Source organism: the organism of the source record quoted next, unplaced genomic scaffold, assembly GCF_019419815.1.
Source record: "Pyrus x bretschneideri cultivar Hongxiangsu unplaced genomic scaffold, Pyrus_bretschneideri_v1 Contig339, whole genome shotgun sequence".
In the NCBI taxonomy this organism is placed as follows: Eukaryota; Viridiplantae; Streptophyta; class Magnoliopsida; order Rosales; family Rosaceae; genus Pyrus; species Pyrus x bretschneideri.
In genome coordinates this window covers 329-19,791 of record NW_025999656.1, presented here as the reverse complement: position 1 = coordinate 19,791, position 19,463 = coordinate 329, and the positions used below count along the sequence as shown (strand labels likewise).

Here is a 19,463-nt window from a genome sequence, read left to right as displayed (position 1 = left end):
TACAACATGAGGTTCCAGGATTTTAATTTCAGTTGAGTTCTCTACGACTGACGATTTGTGAAGGGAAAGAGAGCTTTGTGCTTGCCCTTCCCTGCCATTGCATATGCACCATTACTTAATCTGCCCCTAGAATTGAAGATTATGAGTACAAATATTACAAAGCCTCATGTCTGTTAGCACATTCTTTACATGTTTAAACACCAAGGAAAAACTACAATGTAAGGTTCCAGGATTTTAATTTCAGTTGAGTTCTCTACGACTGACGATTTGTGAAGAGAGAGAGAGAGACCTGTGTTCTTGCCCTTCCCTGCCATTACATATGCACCATTACTTAATCTGCCCCTAGAATTGAAGATTAGGAAACTTGAGTACAAATATTACAAAGCCTCACTCTCACAGTAAATTTCTCATGCAGAATTTCAAAGACGAAGCTTCGCTTTTAAGGTTTGTATTTGACCATGTTTCCATCAAGAATGGTAAGCCCCTAATCGTGCTATTCTTTTAGTAAAAATAATCAGATAAGACAGAATTGTTTTCTGATGGTTCATCAAATTGAGACAAACTGTTGAAATGAAATCACTTGCTCCAATTTTCATTTCTTGTAATGGGGTTCATATAGATTGTTATTTGAATGCGAGCATTTTAATAGTCAATCCGAAAAGGAACTGTCTTCAGAAATATATGATACACCTCCACATTAAAATGCCAAAAGGAACAGCAGAAAAAGGTACTCCATTTGAAAAGCGCCTTTCTTCATTACACTTGGCGGTGCCTTACAATTTATATATATATTCCGAAGTGTAATGTGAGATGAATGGATGGCAGGATCTCACACATTGATATAAGAAAGTCTGGATTCCTTCTGCCATGGCTTAATTTTCCCATGTCAGCATTTCGGGGTTTCTATACATATTAGACAGGATCATCTTAGCCATCAGAATCTGTCTCACGGAATGGTAGCGGAACAGTCTTCACTGCCCTGTACTTGCCAACATTATTTAGATGCTCATTCTCTAACCTGTTTGACCCAAAAATCTAACAAGTTGAGAAGCTTGTGATTTTATTTTTAGTGCTTGTATAGAAGAATATGACTCAGGAGTTACCCTATTATTGGTCAAATATTTTGTTCAAAAATGATGTTGTACCTGTAAAAGTTCCAATGCCCTCGTCGGATAACCTCTAATGAAGCTAAGAGAAAGTCCAGCAATCGTGACTCAACATCCGGAATTCTATGAAATCCCATTACTGTTTCTACCCAAGCGACTCTTAGGACCGCATTCAAGGCCTGCATAAATTTGCACCATCTGTTTGAGAATTTTGAATGAATGTGGTTTATGCTAAGGAGGCAATGAAAGTATAGGCCACATAAAGATTTAAATAAAAACTCACAATGGAAGCATAATAGATGCTTTTGTTCTTGAGAATAAGTTCGTCTCTTAGCCATAAGTTCTTGGATTTTGCGTCGAAAAGCCCCCAGTCCATGACAAAGTCCCAGTACAACTGGTAGACTGTAGCCACCACAGAGGTGATCACTACTATATAAAACCATAGGTGGCTGTGCGGGTTGTTAGCATATGTAATCCTTGATCCGGCTGCCACCATGGCAGAAACATATTTTCCCATGTTAGCCAAATGGTTAACGTCACATTCATCAAACCATCGCCTTGCACACTTGAAGTTCATTGCATATGGAAAAGGTTACATGTCAGTTGGACTAGCTAAAAGAATTATGATTTTCACTGAACAGAAAAATAATGGGAGAGGTTGCATTACTTGCATGGCGCGCCAGTAGTATGGCAAGAACGAGATAACATAAAGCAGCTCTCTAAATAGCCTTCCACTTCGGCAGGTTTCGTATTGGTGTGATCTGAAATTTCCAGCAAGAAAGTAACAAGCTGTAGATTCCATGTGTCTCAGCAATGGGATCTACAAGCAGGAAGATCACAGTTCATTACATAACAAGGGATGAATGTTAAGAGTTATTTACTTTTAGGACTTGGTTTACAGTGGCATTAGATGTTTTTTTGTATCCGTTGAAGTATAATGTGATTACCTGGCTAGTAAGTTGATCAGCCATAAAAAAATCTACCATCAAAACCTGCATATTTTTCAAATGACAAAAACAAAAAGTATATTAATTCTAATTTCAAAATATTGCGTAGCATTCTGCATATTTGATGAGAAGATGAGAGAAGCTGTAAATGTACCTTGTAAAGTGGTGAGCAGACTATGTTACGAATTACTCTGATGAAGCAGTAACGAGTTGGTCGATAGAAGATGTCAAATGGGCATACAAGCAGTGCAACAGCAAACTGGAAAATTCAAATGAAGATTAGCACAATGTTTCATGATATATGTCTCAATTTTCTTAGTTACTTTATTTTAAAGCCTGAGTTTTGATTATTATGTTTTATACAAGTTACTCAACTCCAAGCCATCTTCCTAACAAGACCTTGATTAAAGCAATGAAACTAACCAGAAGGAAAACTCCAGGAATGGCATCAACTCGGCTAGGTAAGAAGTTTTTTGCCCTTAATATAAGGTGCACAACCATGGCAGCAACCACAGTTGTCATGAAGGTTGTGCATACGAGGAAGGCATCGCGATACTTGAGGGCCGTGCTTGATTGGAATTCAAATATAAAGTTGTAATTGATTCTTGTACTCTTCCACATGAATAGGTTGCACCCATACATAAACAAGTGCAGGCTGAGTAAGGCAAAAACACTGCACAAATTCACACCCTTAATTAGAGAAATGCAGACATGAATAAATACATAGCTGCAGCCCCCATCCTACACTTTGCAAACCAACAAAGGATTGGTGACTGAGAATTAGAGGTTTCGAACCCAAGACCTCCTATAACTAAGGCTTAAATACCTTATTGGAAAATTAAAAGACACCGAAGTTTAAGTTTAAGAAATGAGCCAGTAAGCTAAGAAATTTCACGTAGTTAAGCATAAAAACTTCATTATCTAGCCACTAACATGAAGTTAGGGATATATTTGCTTAAATTAGTGTATTCAAGTGACTGACAATACATATCATCGCCACAATACTAACAATGCTATGGCTCAATCTATACAAGTGATTCTCATACTCTCACCTCTGTTGGTGATATTGTCTGCAGTATGGTTCACAATTTTAGTGCAAATAGTTTAATTTTAGATCATAGTAGAAACTATTGCTATTTTATGATACGATTTATATATGTTATCATTTTATATAGTATATGCGTAAAAAAATTAGGGCTATTTAATATATAGATTGGGACCAAAGCCACTTCTTAGGACAATTTAGTAGTATTATTTTTTATTTGTAAGTAAAATGTTTCAGTTTGATTCTTGTAAATGATGAGTTTGATATCAATTTGTTTTCTCCCTCCTATGTGTAAATATATAACTTTTTAAAAGAAATATATGGGATGAAAAGTGCACCTGAAAACAGGGTAGACAGTTTCCATGTAATCTCTTTCTGTGCTAGGAGAGAATATACCAGACAAGTGCGCTAAAATTGCATACACACTAAACAATGATACAAAACAACCTGTAAACAAACCTGCATCCACATAACAAAAAACGACCATGCTTTATTAAAAGATTGAGACCACAATCAGATCAAACAAAAAACTCATACAACAATCGGGCTCCTGATTTGTGGGGCACCAAGTAAATTTTTGGTGGCCACCATTCATTCAATTAAATATTGAGCAATCCCACTATCAGGATTAGTGGCAAGTAAAAGCTTTATACGATACGATGCAGATTAATGCGGTTCATGTTGGCCCCCAGGACTAATCATGCATCATATTGCACTGCATAAGCGATGTTTCTGTCATTAAACTTTTGTGCCATTTGGTGAAAATGCCCTTTATGGCACAATAGTTAAATAATCATTGGACTAGCATTATATAGTGACCTTTCTTATATTATATGAAGCTGTATTTGACACTTTAAGATAGCCATTATGTATTTTAAATTTATAAATATATATGGAAATTTGTATAATGCCAGCCAGTAATAACCTCAGAAATATTTACATGTATGCACTCTTATTAATTATTTGTGTGTGCGTGCGCGCGTGTGCGCATATTACAGAGAGAGAGAGACAGAGAGAGATTACCAACAAAAAAGGTAACAGTATGAGAATCTTTGTTTTGTTGTGGCCTCAAAAACTTCATTGCCTTTTTCTTGTCATTACTGGCGAAGTGCTTTGTGAATATGGACTCCACTTCGTCCATTAGTCTAACAACCTTTTCAAACCATATATAACAATACACACAAGCCCAGTCAGAAAACCATTAAAACTGTCTCCAACACTAGTTAAATGAATTAAAAAATAGAAAAACTAATGAAAAAAAGTCTGAAAACTTTGAGTTTTAATAATAAGGACAAAATAAAGGGTAAAGTGAATTGCACCAATATTGATTTTTTAGTATAAAAATGTAATTTTTCGTTAAAGTGAACAGTACCGTGAACTTTTCGTTAAAACTCCCTTAAAAAATAGCACTAGAATATTTTGAATTCTGTAGTAAATCTTCTTTTATTAAATTATTATTTGACATGTTAACATGGAGACGGCAATAACAAGTCAAACCTCTCCACTCAAAAACTAAGTACAACTAATACAAAATAATGATCATGTTCATTATACAAAACAACGGAAAAAGAAATGAAAATCATGGTAACTAGAGCAGATTCAAGCACCAAGCATGTGCATATTAGTTAGATTAGGATTGCAGCTAGGGTATCAGACTGGTTACCTTGTCAGAACAAATGAAATGTGATATCTTCACTGCTTTCAGATAACTTTCTGACGCCTGCTGGTTTGATACCTATACATGGAAAAACTTAGTTGCTCCAAGTTATTACGTACACCAATAGTGGATGTGGTAAATGTGTATAAAGCAACAATAAGATCGACAGAATTTGGAGAAACAAAACTTGATAAGCACTGTTATACGCCTAATTAAATATGCATGACTCATGACCTGTATAACCACCTAAAAGTAAAATCCCTAATAAAATCAATGCAGCTTAATAATACTATCCTATCATGGCTCATGAAGTTGAGATATTTTTATTTGCTAATTAAATGAGGCCGAAGAAAATGGTAGAATATCAAAATATATTTTAATATAATATTTAATCTAACAAATCTATCGTTTGACAAAAAACAAATTAATGTATATCTTACCTTGTCGAATTTCTTTAGGATCTTTGTAAAAGCTACCATATTTAGTGAGCTGTAGAAGTTACAAATTTGTTTAGATACTTAATCAAGTACTTAAAGAAAACATACTTAAAACTACAATCATTAGCTAAGCTAAATAATGCGTAGATCCAGTGTTACACTGCACAATTAAGTAGCTTTCACTATTAAGACGGTGTTTGATTCCTTCCACTTCTCTATTTTAGAAAGAGAACTATTTAGTAGTATATAGTATCACCACCTTGATAATTTTCATATCCATGTGTTTTCACCCAGTGCCCACATCAGCAGCACAATAAAAGGGTCATTTGTTATATACCTTTCAGAAACTGTTGCTAATGCTTTTGCTACTTGAGGATACAAATGCTCAAGTCAAAGTGAAGGATTCTGCAAAGATCCCATCTGCGTGCTTAAACATGTATATAAACCAAATTCTATACGTATACTTTAAAAATAAAAAAAAACAGAAAATGTGGCCCAAATTAACGAGGACGCCATTCGTTTCTAACAAACTAGATTTAAGCTACATAATTGACCGCCTTGCTGACTGTTCCTGTAATCGACACGACACCATCTTGTTACGTGGTTTATTTCTATTGTTGTTCAGAGAATCAGAAAATATGTTCCAAATGTCTCAGTTATTGGTTTGATTGCTTTTAACCGAGTCTGAAACAGTAAAAATAGCTGAATCACACCAAATTTAATATTTAAGCTTTTTTTTATCCCTAGCTTGTAAATCAAAGTAATTGTTATAAAAAGAAAGAGATAGAACCTGTAAGTTTTAAGCAAACCAAGACCTCTGTAGAGCTCTACAAAAGCCCCTCTAATCATCTTTTCAGCACACTGTATCTTCTTTCGATTGATGAACTCTCCAGGGCCATCCTTTTTAGGATTGTTCACTAAATCTTCCCAAAGCATTGATGTAACAGCTGTGATAGTTCTTGTCGGTGTTGTGTTTGGAATATCAATCCTCATGGCCGTTTTAGGTTTGCCTTTCTTGGTCTTACCCCGAGTTGTCGTGTTAATAAAGTTAACACCATTTCTTTCTAATGCTGCAAGTGCTTCACTCGTTTGTGTTATTTCTGTAGGGGCCGTATTCGATTCCGCCACGCTCTCTGCATCAAGGTCGATTAATAGTAATTAATGCATGGCTTCATAATTTTTTAATTTTGAAAAATTCTTTACAACCTAATTCTTTTCTCAACTCTCTCGCATCATATAGGACTTAATGAACATGTAACATTATTATGTTTGGCATGTCTGTCCTATGTACGTTCTTGATCGTTCTTAATGAAGTTTCATCGGATTAAAAAAAGGAGGACCATGCATGTAAGACTCACCCTATACAAAAAAAAGTTATTAGGTCATACACCATCATCTCTCAATTCTATCACGAGTAATAATGCTACTAAGACTAATATTTGGTATTTTTTTGGTTGATATGATTCTTTTGATAAACTCCCTACTTCTTCAACAGCATTTTTTTTATTCAGTTTAATAGTTTTTATGTAGAGCTTATATTCTTAGCAAATTTATAGGGGAACATGGAAAATATTTGAGACAGAACAGAAAGAGTAAATTTTGATATATTTTCTTTATGCCTTTCTCAAAAAAGAGAAAAGTTGATGACAATAGCGTTAAAGATTTGGATTTGTCCAGAATTTATCTTCCTCCAGCTGTGATAGATAGATATTAGATAGGTGCACTAACGATTAGACTTGCGACTTGAAAGCCAAAGTGCCATAAAGACCACGAAAACTCCCATACGTTTAGTATACCATATAAAGTGGTTTATTTGCATATGTATATCCATTAAACCTACAAAGTTGACAATTTATCACTTGCAAATGTGAAAGAGGATTGAGAATGCAAGCAATACTTGCAAGAAAGAAATGTGACCTCATATGGCACTACTAGAATTCGAGTACAGCCATGGATTTTGTGGCCACTGATCCTTAACAGCTAATTTTCTTTTGCTAAATCACAAATAAAGACCGAAGTTAATTATTAAGGCACTGGCCTAAAGAGTCCGTATCACCATGAAGAGAGGGAGGTAGAATTTATTTTTGGTTTGATCTAATGTAAAACGACCCAAATTTTTTCCCTTTATGGGCATTATTAGGTGGTCCATGGCCTTGTCATAATCTAAAAAGCAACACTAAATGGTTTATTTTCTGTATCTCTTTTGTTGCACATGAACAGTCTCGAAATTTCCATGTGTTTCCACCTACCTCATCATGTGGAAGTCCATGTAAGCAAAACTCTGTTAATTTGGCCAGAAGTATAATATCAACACAGAAAACATAAGCAGATGTCCTATTTCGAAACAAGAGGCTTACCGGTACTGAAGTCGGAATTCCGGGGAGAAGAAGACCATGAGCTGGGAACACTCGGAATGTTGGATTTTGATCCAGAATTCTTCCACCGCCGGTCATTGAGAATTTGCTTGAGGTCCAGCAAAATCTGTAGCTGTTTGTTCAAAATCTCTCCTCTCTCAAGAAACTCACTCTCTTTCGTCTTGTAAAATTGGTTCACTTTGTTAAGTTCTACATCTAGTGCCTCAAAAAACACCCTCACCTACATAAACACCAACCCAACACATTAAATATTGCCCTAATTAAAATGTTTTTCAATAAATAAAAAATCAACTAACCCTAGTCACCTTAATTACTTTGGATTGGTTAATTATTTAGTGGTAAAATTTGTACCAATATTTGTTAATACCTCATCCTCCGATGAAAACAACTGAGCGAGCTCTGTCTCATAAATTTCTTCTTCATCACCATCCTCCATGATTTTACTCTTCACCTGTGCAACAGAAAAAGATCCATAATAATTTATGGGACTGCTGTCTTTGTTTTTTAGTGTCTTTTCATGTTGGTTTTGGATTTACTTTCACATGGTCACGATGGTTTCGTGATATGAGTATGTCTACAACTACAACCGTTCCATAATTTGCTTTCGTGAGAAAGATCGAAACCCTCAAAAAAGTCTTGTAAGAAGACCAAAAGAAGGGGCACTATACTTGCTGGACTCTGAAACATTTTCTGACATTTCCGGCCACTTTATTAACGTTTTGAACAAATTATAATGTACGCCGATCATTGAATCTGTTAACTAAACAAAAAGGGGAGCCTAGTTCATGGAAAAGCAAAAGAGCATGTATTTGATGAGAAAAAAGATTAAAGAAGCCACTGTATATAAGTCATTCCTGTAGTCCAATAGCTAATGTTCATTTTAGAAAGACCCACTTTTATGCGTTAAAGAAGGGAAGTTATTGTCTGGTTACTCAATTTTAATTTACAGAATATTGGTGCTACATACATTAAATTTGTGCATCAAATGATATGACACATTCTACACCATACAATTTTTAATTATAATTATTCATTGATTTCCAACTTGAATTAAAGTACAAATTTATTTGATGACACACCATTTAGTGCACGTATCTAATGTGTCCAACATTATTCTTGTACGATGCACAAATGTAATACCAATATTATGTTTCTTTTTTTTTTTTTTTTTTTTTTAAAGAAAATCCTTGTGGTGTTGATTTTGTAAAGGGGTCCTTGGAAAGACGCCTCTAGCCGCCTCGCTAATCGAAGCCAATGTTATTTCCATTGTGCCATGCACACATATCATGCATATTTCCAAGGGCGAGAAACCGAAGCATCTATATATTTATATACCCTAAAACATTCACGGCACCGGCACTGAAGTAAAGCTTTGGTGCTTGTGTCACTAAAGTGGATGTTATGGCTAACGAGCGTTGAAAGGACGTAACTTTAACAGAGTGAAAGGGACGAGGAATGAAGAAGATTTTAAGCAGTGGTATCGGAGGATCGGTTTAGGAATCAGAGTTTTGGAAACACAACCCGAAACCTTTAGCCTGAAAATGACGTGATTACTGGAGTGTTTTGCAGGTCTGAACACAACCCACAAAGAAGGACAAAATCCAAAACACACCAACTTTATTTTTATCGGGGAACTAATGAAAAGAAGGAAAGAAACTTAAGTTAACCAAGTTTTTGGAGTTCTTTATTCCTTTTAGATTTGTAAACTTGTTAACAATTGCCTGAAACTCGCCTGAAAATCCAAAGTAGGCAAAACCCTTCCTAGCAACCACCTATAAACCTCAAAAAAAAAAAAAAAAAAGAACTCATTGAAAATTATTATGTTAATAGATATATAACTATTGACATGTTCTATTCGTGTGCATTAATTGATTACCTGAATTATCTCCGTTTTGTTATCGAAATTGAACAACATTTCGCTAATTCTTTTGGTGACAAAGCGAACTGGATCGAAAATGGAGACACCGAAATCTCCGTCTGCGTCTGAGGGTTGTTTGGGGACTCTTGAAAGCTTGATCTTCTTAACTTGTTTCTTGAGTAGCCAGTAGTTGACGAAAGCACCCTTCCATTCTGGTATAAGCTGAGCTTCAAGCTCCTTTGAGAACTTCACCATTCTTGTTATGCGTGTGTGAAGGAAAAAGGAGGAGAAGAGAGGAGAGTTTATTAAGAAGTATTAGAGAGAAATGAAAGTGGTTTATATAGAGAGGCAGGAGAGAGAGAGAGAGAGAGAGAGAGAGAGAGAGAGAGAGAGAGAGAGAGACGTATAGTGAGAGTTGAATGATTTGCTTTTGGGACAAAAAATTTATCCAATAAAAGACAAATTTAATTGCATCAATAAACATAAATATATTGCTGTCGACCGAAAATAAAAAACAAAGATATATTGCTTATTCTCACATTAGTACCTAACACACAACTCACCTGTATTACAGATTGTACCAGTTTTATGTATAAAAAGTTAAACAGAGTTATTGCTCTCGTTTCTCCATCTCTTTCAAATTTAAAAATGTAAAAAGATATTTATAGCTGATCAAGTAATAAAAAGAGAATTCATCTTGCAGTTAAGGTTCTGTTTTCAAAACTACCGTCTATGAGAGAGCTTCCTTGCACTTAAGGTTACGTTTAAATTATTCCCTTGGGATAAAGTTTGCTCTTCAAAAGAGAGTGGTGGCCTGGGTATTAGAAATAGTGTTCGTTTTAACAATGCTTGCTTGGCCAAGTTGGGCTGGAAAATCATTACTGATGAACAAAATAGATGGGTTCAAATTATTAGAAATAAGTACTTAAGACATGAGAGTTTCTTGGAAACGAAAGTTAGGCAAAATCACTCTTGTGCCTGGAAAGGCTTCTTAAATGCTAGGCATGTTGTTAAGATGGAGAAATTTTTCCATAATAGCTGAGTTGGGGTTCCCAACTAATCAAAAGTTGCCATCTGTCTCTTTTATTTTTTAAAATGAAAAAACTCCAAATTAAAATTTTTTATCAACACAATTTCTGAATTACCCCTATCATAGTGAACAATTCACCATCTCATCCACGCCAAAAAATCACCAGATGGCAGCTGCTACCCACCCTTATCGCCGACCGGCTAATTTATCGGGGCACCCCATCTCTTCTCTCTCTTCCTATTTTTCTTTCTCGTTTTCCCTCGATTTCTCCACTCTTAATTCGACATGGAAGCCAATGGATGTTCAACGGCAACTCAACCTCAAATTTGGTGTGTCCAATGCCGATCTAACTGATGGTGAAGTGGTCGGCCTTCCTGTGTTCTTCTCCGGCATAAGAGAGGAGGAGAAAGAAGAAAAGGAGAGAGAAAGGAGAAAGAAATTAGAGAAAGGGTAATAGAGAGGTAAAGGGATGGGAGGAATGGTGGGGGTGGGGCGGAGGGTTCCAGATTCTGAAGGGTAATTTGAGTCATTTGCCTGTTTTCTTTATTGATTTTTTTAATATAATTTTAATTATATTCTGGGCAATGAGATTTAAAGATTGAGTAGTTTAAGAAGATGATATCCTAGATGTCAGATATTTATAGGAGGGAATTCCAACTGTCCTATGTCCCGGCTCCTGAAAAAATTTCTCGTTAAGATGAGGTTAAGATGGGTGGTGGGGAAATGGAGAAAGCATTCCTTTTTGGACCTATAATTGGGTTTTTTCTTTGCCTTTGTCTAACCTCTTGAGCAATGATCAATTAAGTAGTATCAACTAGAACTTGAAAGTCAATCACTTTCATTAATAATTGCAATTGGGATCGAGATTTTCTTTCTTCTGTTGTAGATACAGATATTGTTAATAAGATTTGTAGCATTCCTTTGCTTCTAGCTCCTCAACATGATTCCATAATTCCATTTGCTGGGGGGCCTAATGCAAATGGCAATTTCTCGGTTAATTAAATCCGCAACTTGGATCCAAAACGGTGCAAATAATGGTTGTCATTCTATTAATCTCCTGAAGAGAATGTTGAAGCTTAATATACCTTATAAGGTTAAATTATTTAGTTCGTAGCTTATCATGGGAAGACTTCATACTCGAGATCGTTTATCATGACATATTATTAACATTCCAACCAGTTGCCCTCTTTGGAACTCTGAGAATGAAAGTATAAGTATTCTTTTTATGAATTGCACCTTTGCTAACCAAGTTTGGAGCAGTCCAGAAATTATTAATACTATAAAGATAAATCATTTCATACAGTTCAATGATTGGCTTGAGTCTCTTAACTATAAGATGGAAGAAAATCTAAACGACTTAAGCGTCGTTTTGCTCATCTGTTGGAAAATTTGGAAAGAGAGAAACTTAAATTGGTTTTCAGAATAAAAAAAGCAGACCCTAAGAGAGGTTGTTATTGCCCTAATTATTGGCAAGGAGTATTTAAAGAAAATCAGAAGATTTCAATTTCTAGTAGAAGGAATGACAAATCCATCAAATGGTCCCCCCTGATTCTGGCTTTTTTAAATTAAACTTTGATGGTTCTCTTATCAACCAAGGTTTGATCATTAGAAATGAGAATGGGAAGCCTATCTTAGCTGGGGCTCGTAGAATTGGACATAACACTAAATCTGTTGCTGGATGCCTGGCTCTTCATGATGGATTATGGATGGCAAAAATTAGGAATTTCAAAAGAATCAACGGTCAAGGAGTCTCAAAACTTGTAATTGATTCCATCCGAGGCACTTATCATATCCCATGGAGACTGAGACGATTTTGGAGGACATCCGGAAGATGGCCAGTTCTTTTGAGGTTATTAATTGGAAGCACATTTTCAGGAAGGCCAATTTTTTTTTTTGCGAGTGTTGTCACTAATGTTGGGTATTCCATCAATAGTTTGTACGTTTGGGATAGATCTCTTCCTTTAGTTGCTCAACAAACCTATTTGTTTGATTGTACTCAACCTGGTTGCCTTAGGGCTTTTCTCTTTAATGGATTACTTTTTCATAAAAATAAAAATAAATAAAATAAAAGACTTAAGGTTATGTGTTCAAGTCACTTTCAATAAGAGTTCACCTTTGCAGTTAAATTTATGTGTTCAAAGTCTGTAATATCGCTTGTTTAAAATGAATTAAAAATTGCTTAAATAATGAATCGTGAGAATTGAATGTGACTTTTTCTACTGCCCGTTAAGGAAGTGGTATTTCCTACTAGTTTGAAGATATAGGACGTGCTCAATTTAATCTTAACGTAAGGTGATCATGAACCCATCATTCACTTGACCTAACCTCCATACAACCAATGCTGCAAGAAAATAAGGATTCTTGATTGATGTACTGTGCAATACACACGTTGTTTCTGAATGAAATTCGATATTTGGCAACACTTATTGATCAAAATCGCATAGTAGATAACAGTTGGGTAATGACGCTTGGGACGGACGAAAATGACTGTTAAGGCTTGAATGCCGTCTAAGGTTAACGGACCTGATCTATCAAAATTTTGGGTATTAAGTTGAGTAGATCTGATGTGTGTGTTGCTTTTCCTATTTTCAAAGAAATTTTAGCATATTGGTTGGAAGTGGGTTGTGGGATGGATGCCGGGCATAGAGATCGTTGCGGGTTGTGGGGGCGGAAGCTACAAATGGCTGTGATGGATGGGAGAAGATGAGCCGATGCGATGTGTGGAGAAGAAGTAGTTGTGAATTGTGATGGGTGGTACGAGAATTGATTTGGTTGAAGCATGATTAAATGCCTTTTTTTTTCTTTTTTTTTTAGCACCAATTAGTCGGACACATCATAAAATTATGGGTCACACATGGTACCACACATCATCATTTAACAAATTAATTAACAGAAAATTTAATGGATGTATGAAATTGTAATTTTTTTTTGTTTTTGTCAAACGATAAATTATGTTAGATTAGCCACCGACGGGGTTCGAACCCACGCTGTCATGCAATGACTGAACAACTTTCCACAACTGTGGTAAATGGCCACTTGCTATGAAATTGCAATTATATGATAAGTAATGTATGAGGTTAAAATGTTTTAAAGATATTGTATGAGGTTGCAATTGCACTCAAACTTGAAAGGGTAAAATGTAATTTACCCTTGATTTTTCTACATAAAGAATGACACGTGGAAAGTCATTTGAGAAACGCCTCCACAATATTTTCGAGGCCAATGACATGAAGAAGATGTTAGTCATCTTTGATTTCAAATAGGAAGTTCCAATTGATGCGGGTGTGTCAACTTTTTTTCACTTCTAAGAAAGGGATTCTTGTTCGAAGTGATGCACCAGTGTACTACAAGAGATGGATGAAGGCCCCAGCTGAAGATAAGGAAAAATTGTTGGCGTCGTTGCTAGTGAGTTTGATTTTACTTGGATTTAGTAGTAATAATTTCAACCACTCACTTATATATTTTTATTTTGATGTTATATACTATTTGAGGTGTACCTATCTAATTTGAAGATTCTTGAATGTGTGAATAAGAAGTTGGGGAAGTCGTACTTTTAGTTTAGGTTTCGGTTGCATGAGCACTATTTATTATCTCAAACATCTACAAGAGGACAAGCTAAGTTGCCTAAGAAGTTATTATGGAATAAGAGACCAGCGAGTCATTGACACTAATTATGTGATGATATTTACACTAGTATAGTCTTTTGGTATGTATTATATAGAACATTTTCTTATGCCACCTTGTTGCAATAATTTGCCATCTCTTGCCATCTTGGTTATCAAACATACTTGAAAGCACAACCTTAGCCTATTCTTCACTAATGTTAGTATTTCAATGGAAATTGAGATTAATTTAGGATCCAACTTATAAGCATATTCAATAATTTAACACGGTTTCAACTCCATGTTGGTTTGAGGTCAAAATTTCATATTACAATTTACATTTGCAAATTAGGGCATAGACTCATGAGCCTAACCAAAAGTGTGATGTGATGACAAATACTTTAGAAGCATTTATGGATTAATGATATTCCTTTTTCCTCTTATGTATAATGTTGCTCCAAGTAGTTGTCAAAATGACATTCTAATGTAAGATGTTTCCAAGAAAAATGCTTATGATCAAGAGGAACAAAAGTACTATCACCTGGGAAGGGCAAGGCCATTCATCCATCTTGGAAGACTATAAATAAATTCGAAAGGACGCGTGTACCTTTTATGCAGAAGCTTGAATCTCAACACGCTCCTACAAATACGAACAACTGCTCTGACTCTCCGTGCATGTCTAGAACCTCAGAGGTCGTTGGGTTGGCTACAGTATGTCGAGTTGCCCCTTGGTTTTCGCCTCCCAAGACCTAGAGCTGAAAGTGATAGCTCTAAAGAGCTAACTAGAATATTTGAACTGTGGTAAAGTTTGTGTTTCTTATGTCTTCTCTCTTCCCCAAAACCTCCTTATATAGTGATTGGGAAGAGTGTACAAAGACTAAAAAGCCTATGAAAATCCCAAGTATATTCTAATATGAATATCTCTTGATTTTCATCTAATTATCACATAGATAATTAAGAGGTTAATATCCTCATATGGGTGGTATATCCTTTGATATTTATTTATCTTATAAGATAAATCCTACATTTCCCACTCACCCAGATAGGGTGTGGCATAGTCTCAATCAACACACTTAGTTCACATCCATTCTAGTCTATCTCCTCATACAGGAAATGGGATGCGCGACCTTGCGAGAAAGAACATACAAAACTAGGAGCATTGCTAGTAAGCTATCACTAAACTAACAATAGTGCATCACTCGGAAATTCATCGTTTTATGCCCCAGACTGTTCGTCACACACTAGACTTGACATTCTTTATCCCTCGTTATGAAAATAAAAATAATGTCATGTCTCATAAGTATCATGTATCGATGTCTTATGTTTGATAACAAATATCAAAAGACGTTGCGTAGCTAATGAATCACATGACATGGTATTTTCTTCGAACTGTCTTCCTTAAGCTCTCATGTCAGTCTAATTTGATTTAACTCCTTGCCTAGACACGCCTCTTAGGACAGTAGCTAACATGACCGTCTTAGATAAACGTGCTAAAGTAACTATCATTAAACCTCATCATTCTAACATAGACTTTAGTTTAAAGGGCATAAGGGTGGAATAGTATAGATTCCTTATGGTTCACACAGTGATTGAAGCAGGGATCAATTCATCACTCCCACTATCAGTCGATTATAGCATATACAATATGATTTGTATGCTATGGTGTATCTTCATTTCAATGAGTGTGTCGCATGTCATTGGACATACACCATACGGATCTTAGTCTAGTCGCTACACAAACGCCTAACTTGAGTCTTCTAGCCTAGTCACCTTCTCGGCACTAACCTAGATACTCATATCTGGCTTTACAAGCTTCAGCATAAAACAAATCTCATGTTCGACTTCTATTAAGTCTCATCTTAGACACTTCTAAGGCGACGTTTACCTTGTGCATATTGGTACATTCAATATACACGTGTTTGGTCTTGCAGTCCAATGCGTTGAGGACACCAATGTCTCATCCTACTCGCTATCTCAACGCCATGGCAAATCGTTTGTGTGAAAAACCTATTTTAGCTTGCTGACACTCGTAAAGATGTGTAAACAATCATTTCAAAAATAAATATGAAATGAAAAACTTCAATGCATTTTTATGCAATAATAATGTCAAATACAAAGAAAAACACATCAAACCCTACATAAACCCATATTCTTTACATGAGTCAGAAACGAGTTTCTAATTATGGGTTTAGTCATAAAGAAATGTTTCAACATTACTGGTCGAGATATGTTTCAACATTACTTCACCCTTGGTAACCTTGTTCCTAAAGAAATGATATTGTGTATCTATGTGCTTAGATTTGCCATGATATTTAGGATCTTTAGTGTATGTTAAGGCTAAAGTACTATCACAGTAGACAAGTACAGCTTCTTGAGCATAAGCCGTAACTCCCATCTATTGTAGAAATCTCCTAAGCCAAACAGCTGATCCAAGGGCAACATATTCTGACTCCATTGTGGACAGAGCAATACAAGTTTGCTTCTTGCTACACCAAGAAACAATTCCACCTCCAAGGACAAAAGCATAACTAGAGGTGGGCTTGCGTTCATCTCTATCGCTTGCCCAGTTTGCATCACTATATCCTCTCAACTTCATATTCCCTCCTTGGTAAAATAGGGCTAAATCTTTTGTTCCTTGCAGGTATCTCATAATCCTCTTGACAGTTTGCCAATGAGCTTGTCCAGGATTACTTTGATAACGGCTTACCGTGCTCACGACATGGCAAATGTCCGGACGCATGCAAAGCATCGCATACATTATACTTCTTATTGCATAGCCATAGTGGACGTTTTCCATTTGTTCTTTCTCTTTCTTAGTCTTTGGTCACTGTTCTAAGGACAATATCGTGCCTTTTTCCATTGGAGTGTCTATGGGTTTGGAGTTCTCCATCTTAAATCGTTCAAGTACCTTCTTAATGTAAGTCTATTGAGACAAACTTAGATGTTTCCTTGAGCGATCTCTCGTGATCTTAACTCCAAGCACATAATGTGCTTCACCCATATCTGTCATCTCAAAATGGGATGACAACCACATTTTCGTGGTTTCTATGGAGGTTTTGTCATTTCCCGCTATTAGGATGTCGTCAACATACAGATAAAGTATGATAATACTTTTCCCAGATTTCTTAAGATACACACAGTGGTCTTCCTCAATCATTTCAAAACCAAATGAAGTGATTGAATTATGGAATCTAATGTTCCACTATCTAGACGCTTGCTTGAGGCCATATATGGAACGTTTTAGACGGCAAACTTTGCGCTAGTGTCCCTTAGCCTCAAGGCCTAAAGGTTAATCCATGTATATCTCCTCGTCTAGTTCTCCATTGAGTAATGTTGTCTTAACTTCCATTTGGTAAAATTCCAAATCTAGTTAAGCAACAATACCTAAAATGAGGTGAATAGAGGCAAACCTCACCACAGGGGAGAATGTCTATTCATAGTCTACACCTAATTGTTGAGTGTATCCTTTCACCACAAGGCGTGCCTTATATTTGTTAATTGAACCATCTGCCTTGCATTTGATTTTTAAAACCCACTTATTTCCAATGGTTTTATGTCCAGGTGGAAGGTCAACTAACTCCCAAACAATATTTTTGTCCATAAAGCTCATATCTTCCTCCATTGTAGTTATCCATTTTTCTTTGGCCGTTGAAGGAAACGTTTCTTTGTAAGAAGAAGGTTCGTCTTCCTCTGAAGGTATGCAAATGTAGGCCTCCCCATCAACCTCAAAATGACATTTGGGAATATGGCCTCTCTTGATTATTCGAACTGTGTGACCTTGAATTTCAGAGAGTATGCTCCCATTATTGGGCGTATTCTCTTGAGTGTTTATGGATACATTACTCCTACGGGGTTGTGTACTCCCACTCAGATCAAGTCCTCTTACATCATATTCAACAACCATCAGATTGGAAATTAATTCCCCTCATTCACTTGAAGATGTTATGAGTTCTTCATCTTTCTTCAACTCATAGAGATCAAGGTTTTTGACAGCATTGCCAAGTTTTGGGAAGTCATTCTCTATGAATTCCACACATCACGTGAATCAATCTCGATTCTCCCTTCATCTGGATGTTCATCATACATCACATAATCTTTCGAGTTTTCACAATATCTTATAAAGATATGTTTATTTGCTCTAATACCCAACTTTCCTAACTTATGTGATTGATTATGAACAAATCCAGCACAACCCCAAGGACGCAAATTACCCATATTGGGTTTTACATCATTCCAAAGTTTGTATGGGGTTGAAGGAACCGTCTTTGAAGGCACACGGTTAAGTATATACATCGCAGTCAATAATGCATCACCCTAGAAAGATATGGGGAGATTTGCATGCGCCATTATAGACCTGACCATGTCTAATAAAGTTTTGTTTCTCTTTTCAGCAACACCATTTAGTTGTGGCATGTAAGGAATAAAAAGTTGTTTGCGTATCCTCTTACTTTCACAAAAAACCTTGAATTGGTCAAACAAATACTAGCGTCCATGATTACTGTGAAGAGCTTTTACAATCTTCATTTTTTTGATTCTCAACCTCAGCTACAAAGCATTTGAAATAATCTAAATCTTCATAGAGATGAGCGATCAAGTACACATAACCATACCACGTGTAATCGCCAATCAAAGTGAGAAATAAGAAGCGCCATGACGGGCCTTCACACTCATTGGTCCACAGATGCTAGAATGGATTAACTCTATTTGTTGAGTAACTCAAACAGCTTTTCCAAAAGGCTTTCTAACCACTTTGCTAGCTAAACAAGGCTCACATACAGGCAGATTGACATTAGTGAGTGACCCTAACAGACCTTCTCTAACTAACCTTATCATTTTATCTTGCCCTATATGCCCTAGTCTAGCATGCCATGTTTCAGAATTAGCATGTTTAATAACAATTACTAAAAAAAGTAAAAGAACAAGAATAAATCAAATCCAAGCAAACAAAATCGTTCTTTATTGAGCCATATCCAATTTCAACTTGATCCAAATAAATTACAAGTCTAGACAAGCTTAAGTAAATACAATCCTTTATATAAAAGTGCAGTAATTGAAAGTAAATTAAATTGCATTCTAGGGGTGTGCAAGACATCAAGTAGAAGTAGTTAACACCTAATGCTTAGTTGAAGTGGATACGAACCAACTCCCAAAGCTTCTGTATGACTTCCTTCACCCACGTACACCTAGTGTGACTTTGCTAGAAATTGTTGATAATTTTCAAACCCCTTTTTATCTCGCGTCATATGTTTGGTTGCTTCTATGTCTACAATCCAATTGTCATATGTGTGAGCAACATGTATATGCGAACATACACAAACAATGACAGATTTAGGGTTAGGGATTACCTTTTTATTCGGCTCAGTGCAATTACAAGAGAATTATCCCTTCTTTTATAGTTAAAGTACG

At 36.0% G+C, this 19,463-nt stretch overlaps 2 protein-coding genes across 2 annotated transcripts; both read right to left on the bottom strand.

Moving 5' to 3' along the window:
- Positions 1 to 910: 910 nt before the first annotated feature.
- Positions 911 to 9,712, bottom strand: LOC125480527 (phosphate transporter PHO1-like). Its single transcript, XM_048591456.1, has 15 exons — positions 9,444 to 9,712; positions 7,935 to 8,018; positions 7,550 to 7,787; positions 5,983 to 6,325; positions 5,196 to 5,244; positions 4,762 to 4,833; positions 4,122 to 4,251; positions 3,437 to 3,557; positions 2,477 to 2,726; positions 2,208 to 2,312; positions 2,054 to 2,098; positions 1,774 to 1,926; positions 1,390 to 1,671; positions 1,146 to 1,285; positions 911 to 1,018 (listed from the first exon to the last, which is right to left on the bottom strand). The coding sequence occupies exons 1-15, from the start codon at positions 9,678 to 9,680 to the stop codon at positions 928 to 930; spliced, it is 2,340 nt and encodes a 779-aa protein (XP_048447413.1). The 5' UTR covers positions 9,681 to 9,712; the 3' UTR covers positions 911 to 927.
- Positions 9,713 to 16,452: 6,740 nt separating this feature from the next.
- Positions 16,453 to 16,854, bottom strand: LOC125480524 (secreted RxLR effector protein 161-like). Its single transcript, XM_048591455.1, has one exon. The coding sequence runs from the start codon at positions 16,852 to 16,854 to the stop codon at positions 16,453 to 16,455; it is 402 nt and encodes a 133-aa protein (XP_048447412.1).
- Positions 16,855 to 19,463: the final 2,609 nt, after the last annotated feature.

Excerpts from the sequence above, each read along its gene's own strand:
- LOC125480527 (XM_048591456.1), bottom strand. The coding sequence starts at position 9,680 with ATGGTGAAGTTCTCAAAGGAGCTTGAAGCTCAGCTTATACCAGAATGG. Across the intron at positions 4,834-5,195 it reads TCCTAAAGAAATTCGACAAG|GTATCAAACCAGCAGGCGTC; the intron begins GTAAGATATACA and ends TTCCATGTATAG. Across the intron at positions 1,672-1,773 it reads ACTACTGGCGCGCCATGCAA|TGTGCAAGGCGATGGTTTGA; the intron begins GTAATGCAACCT and ends ATGAACTTCAAG.
- LOC125480524 (XM_048591455.1), bottom strand. The coding sequence starts at position 16,854 with ATGGAAAACGTCCACTATGGCTATGCAATAAGAAGTATAATGTATGCG.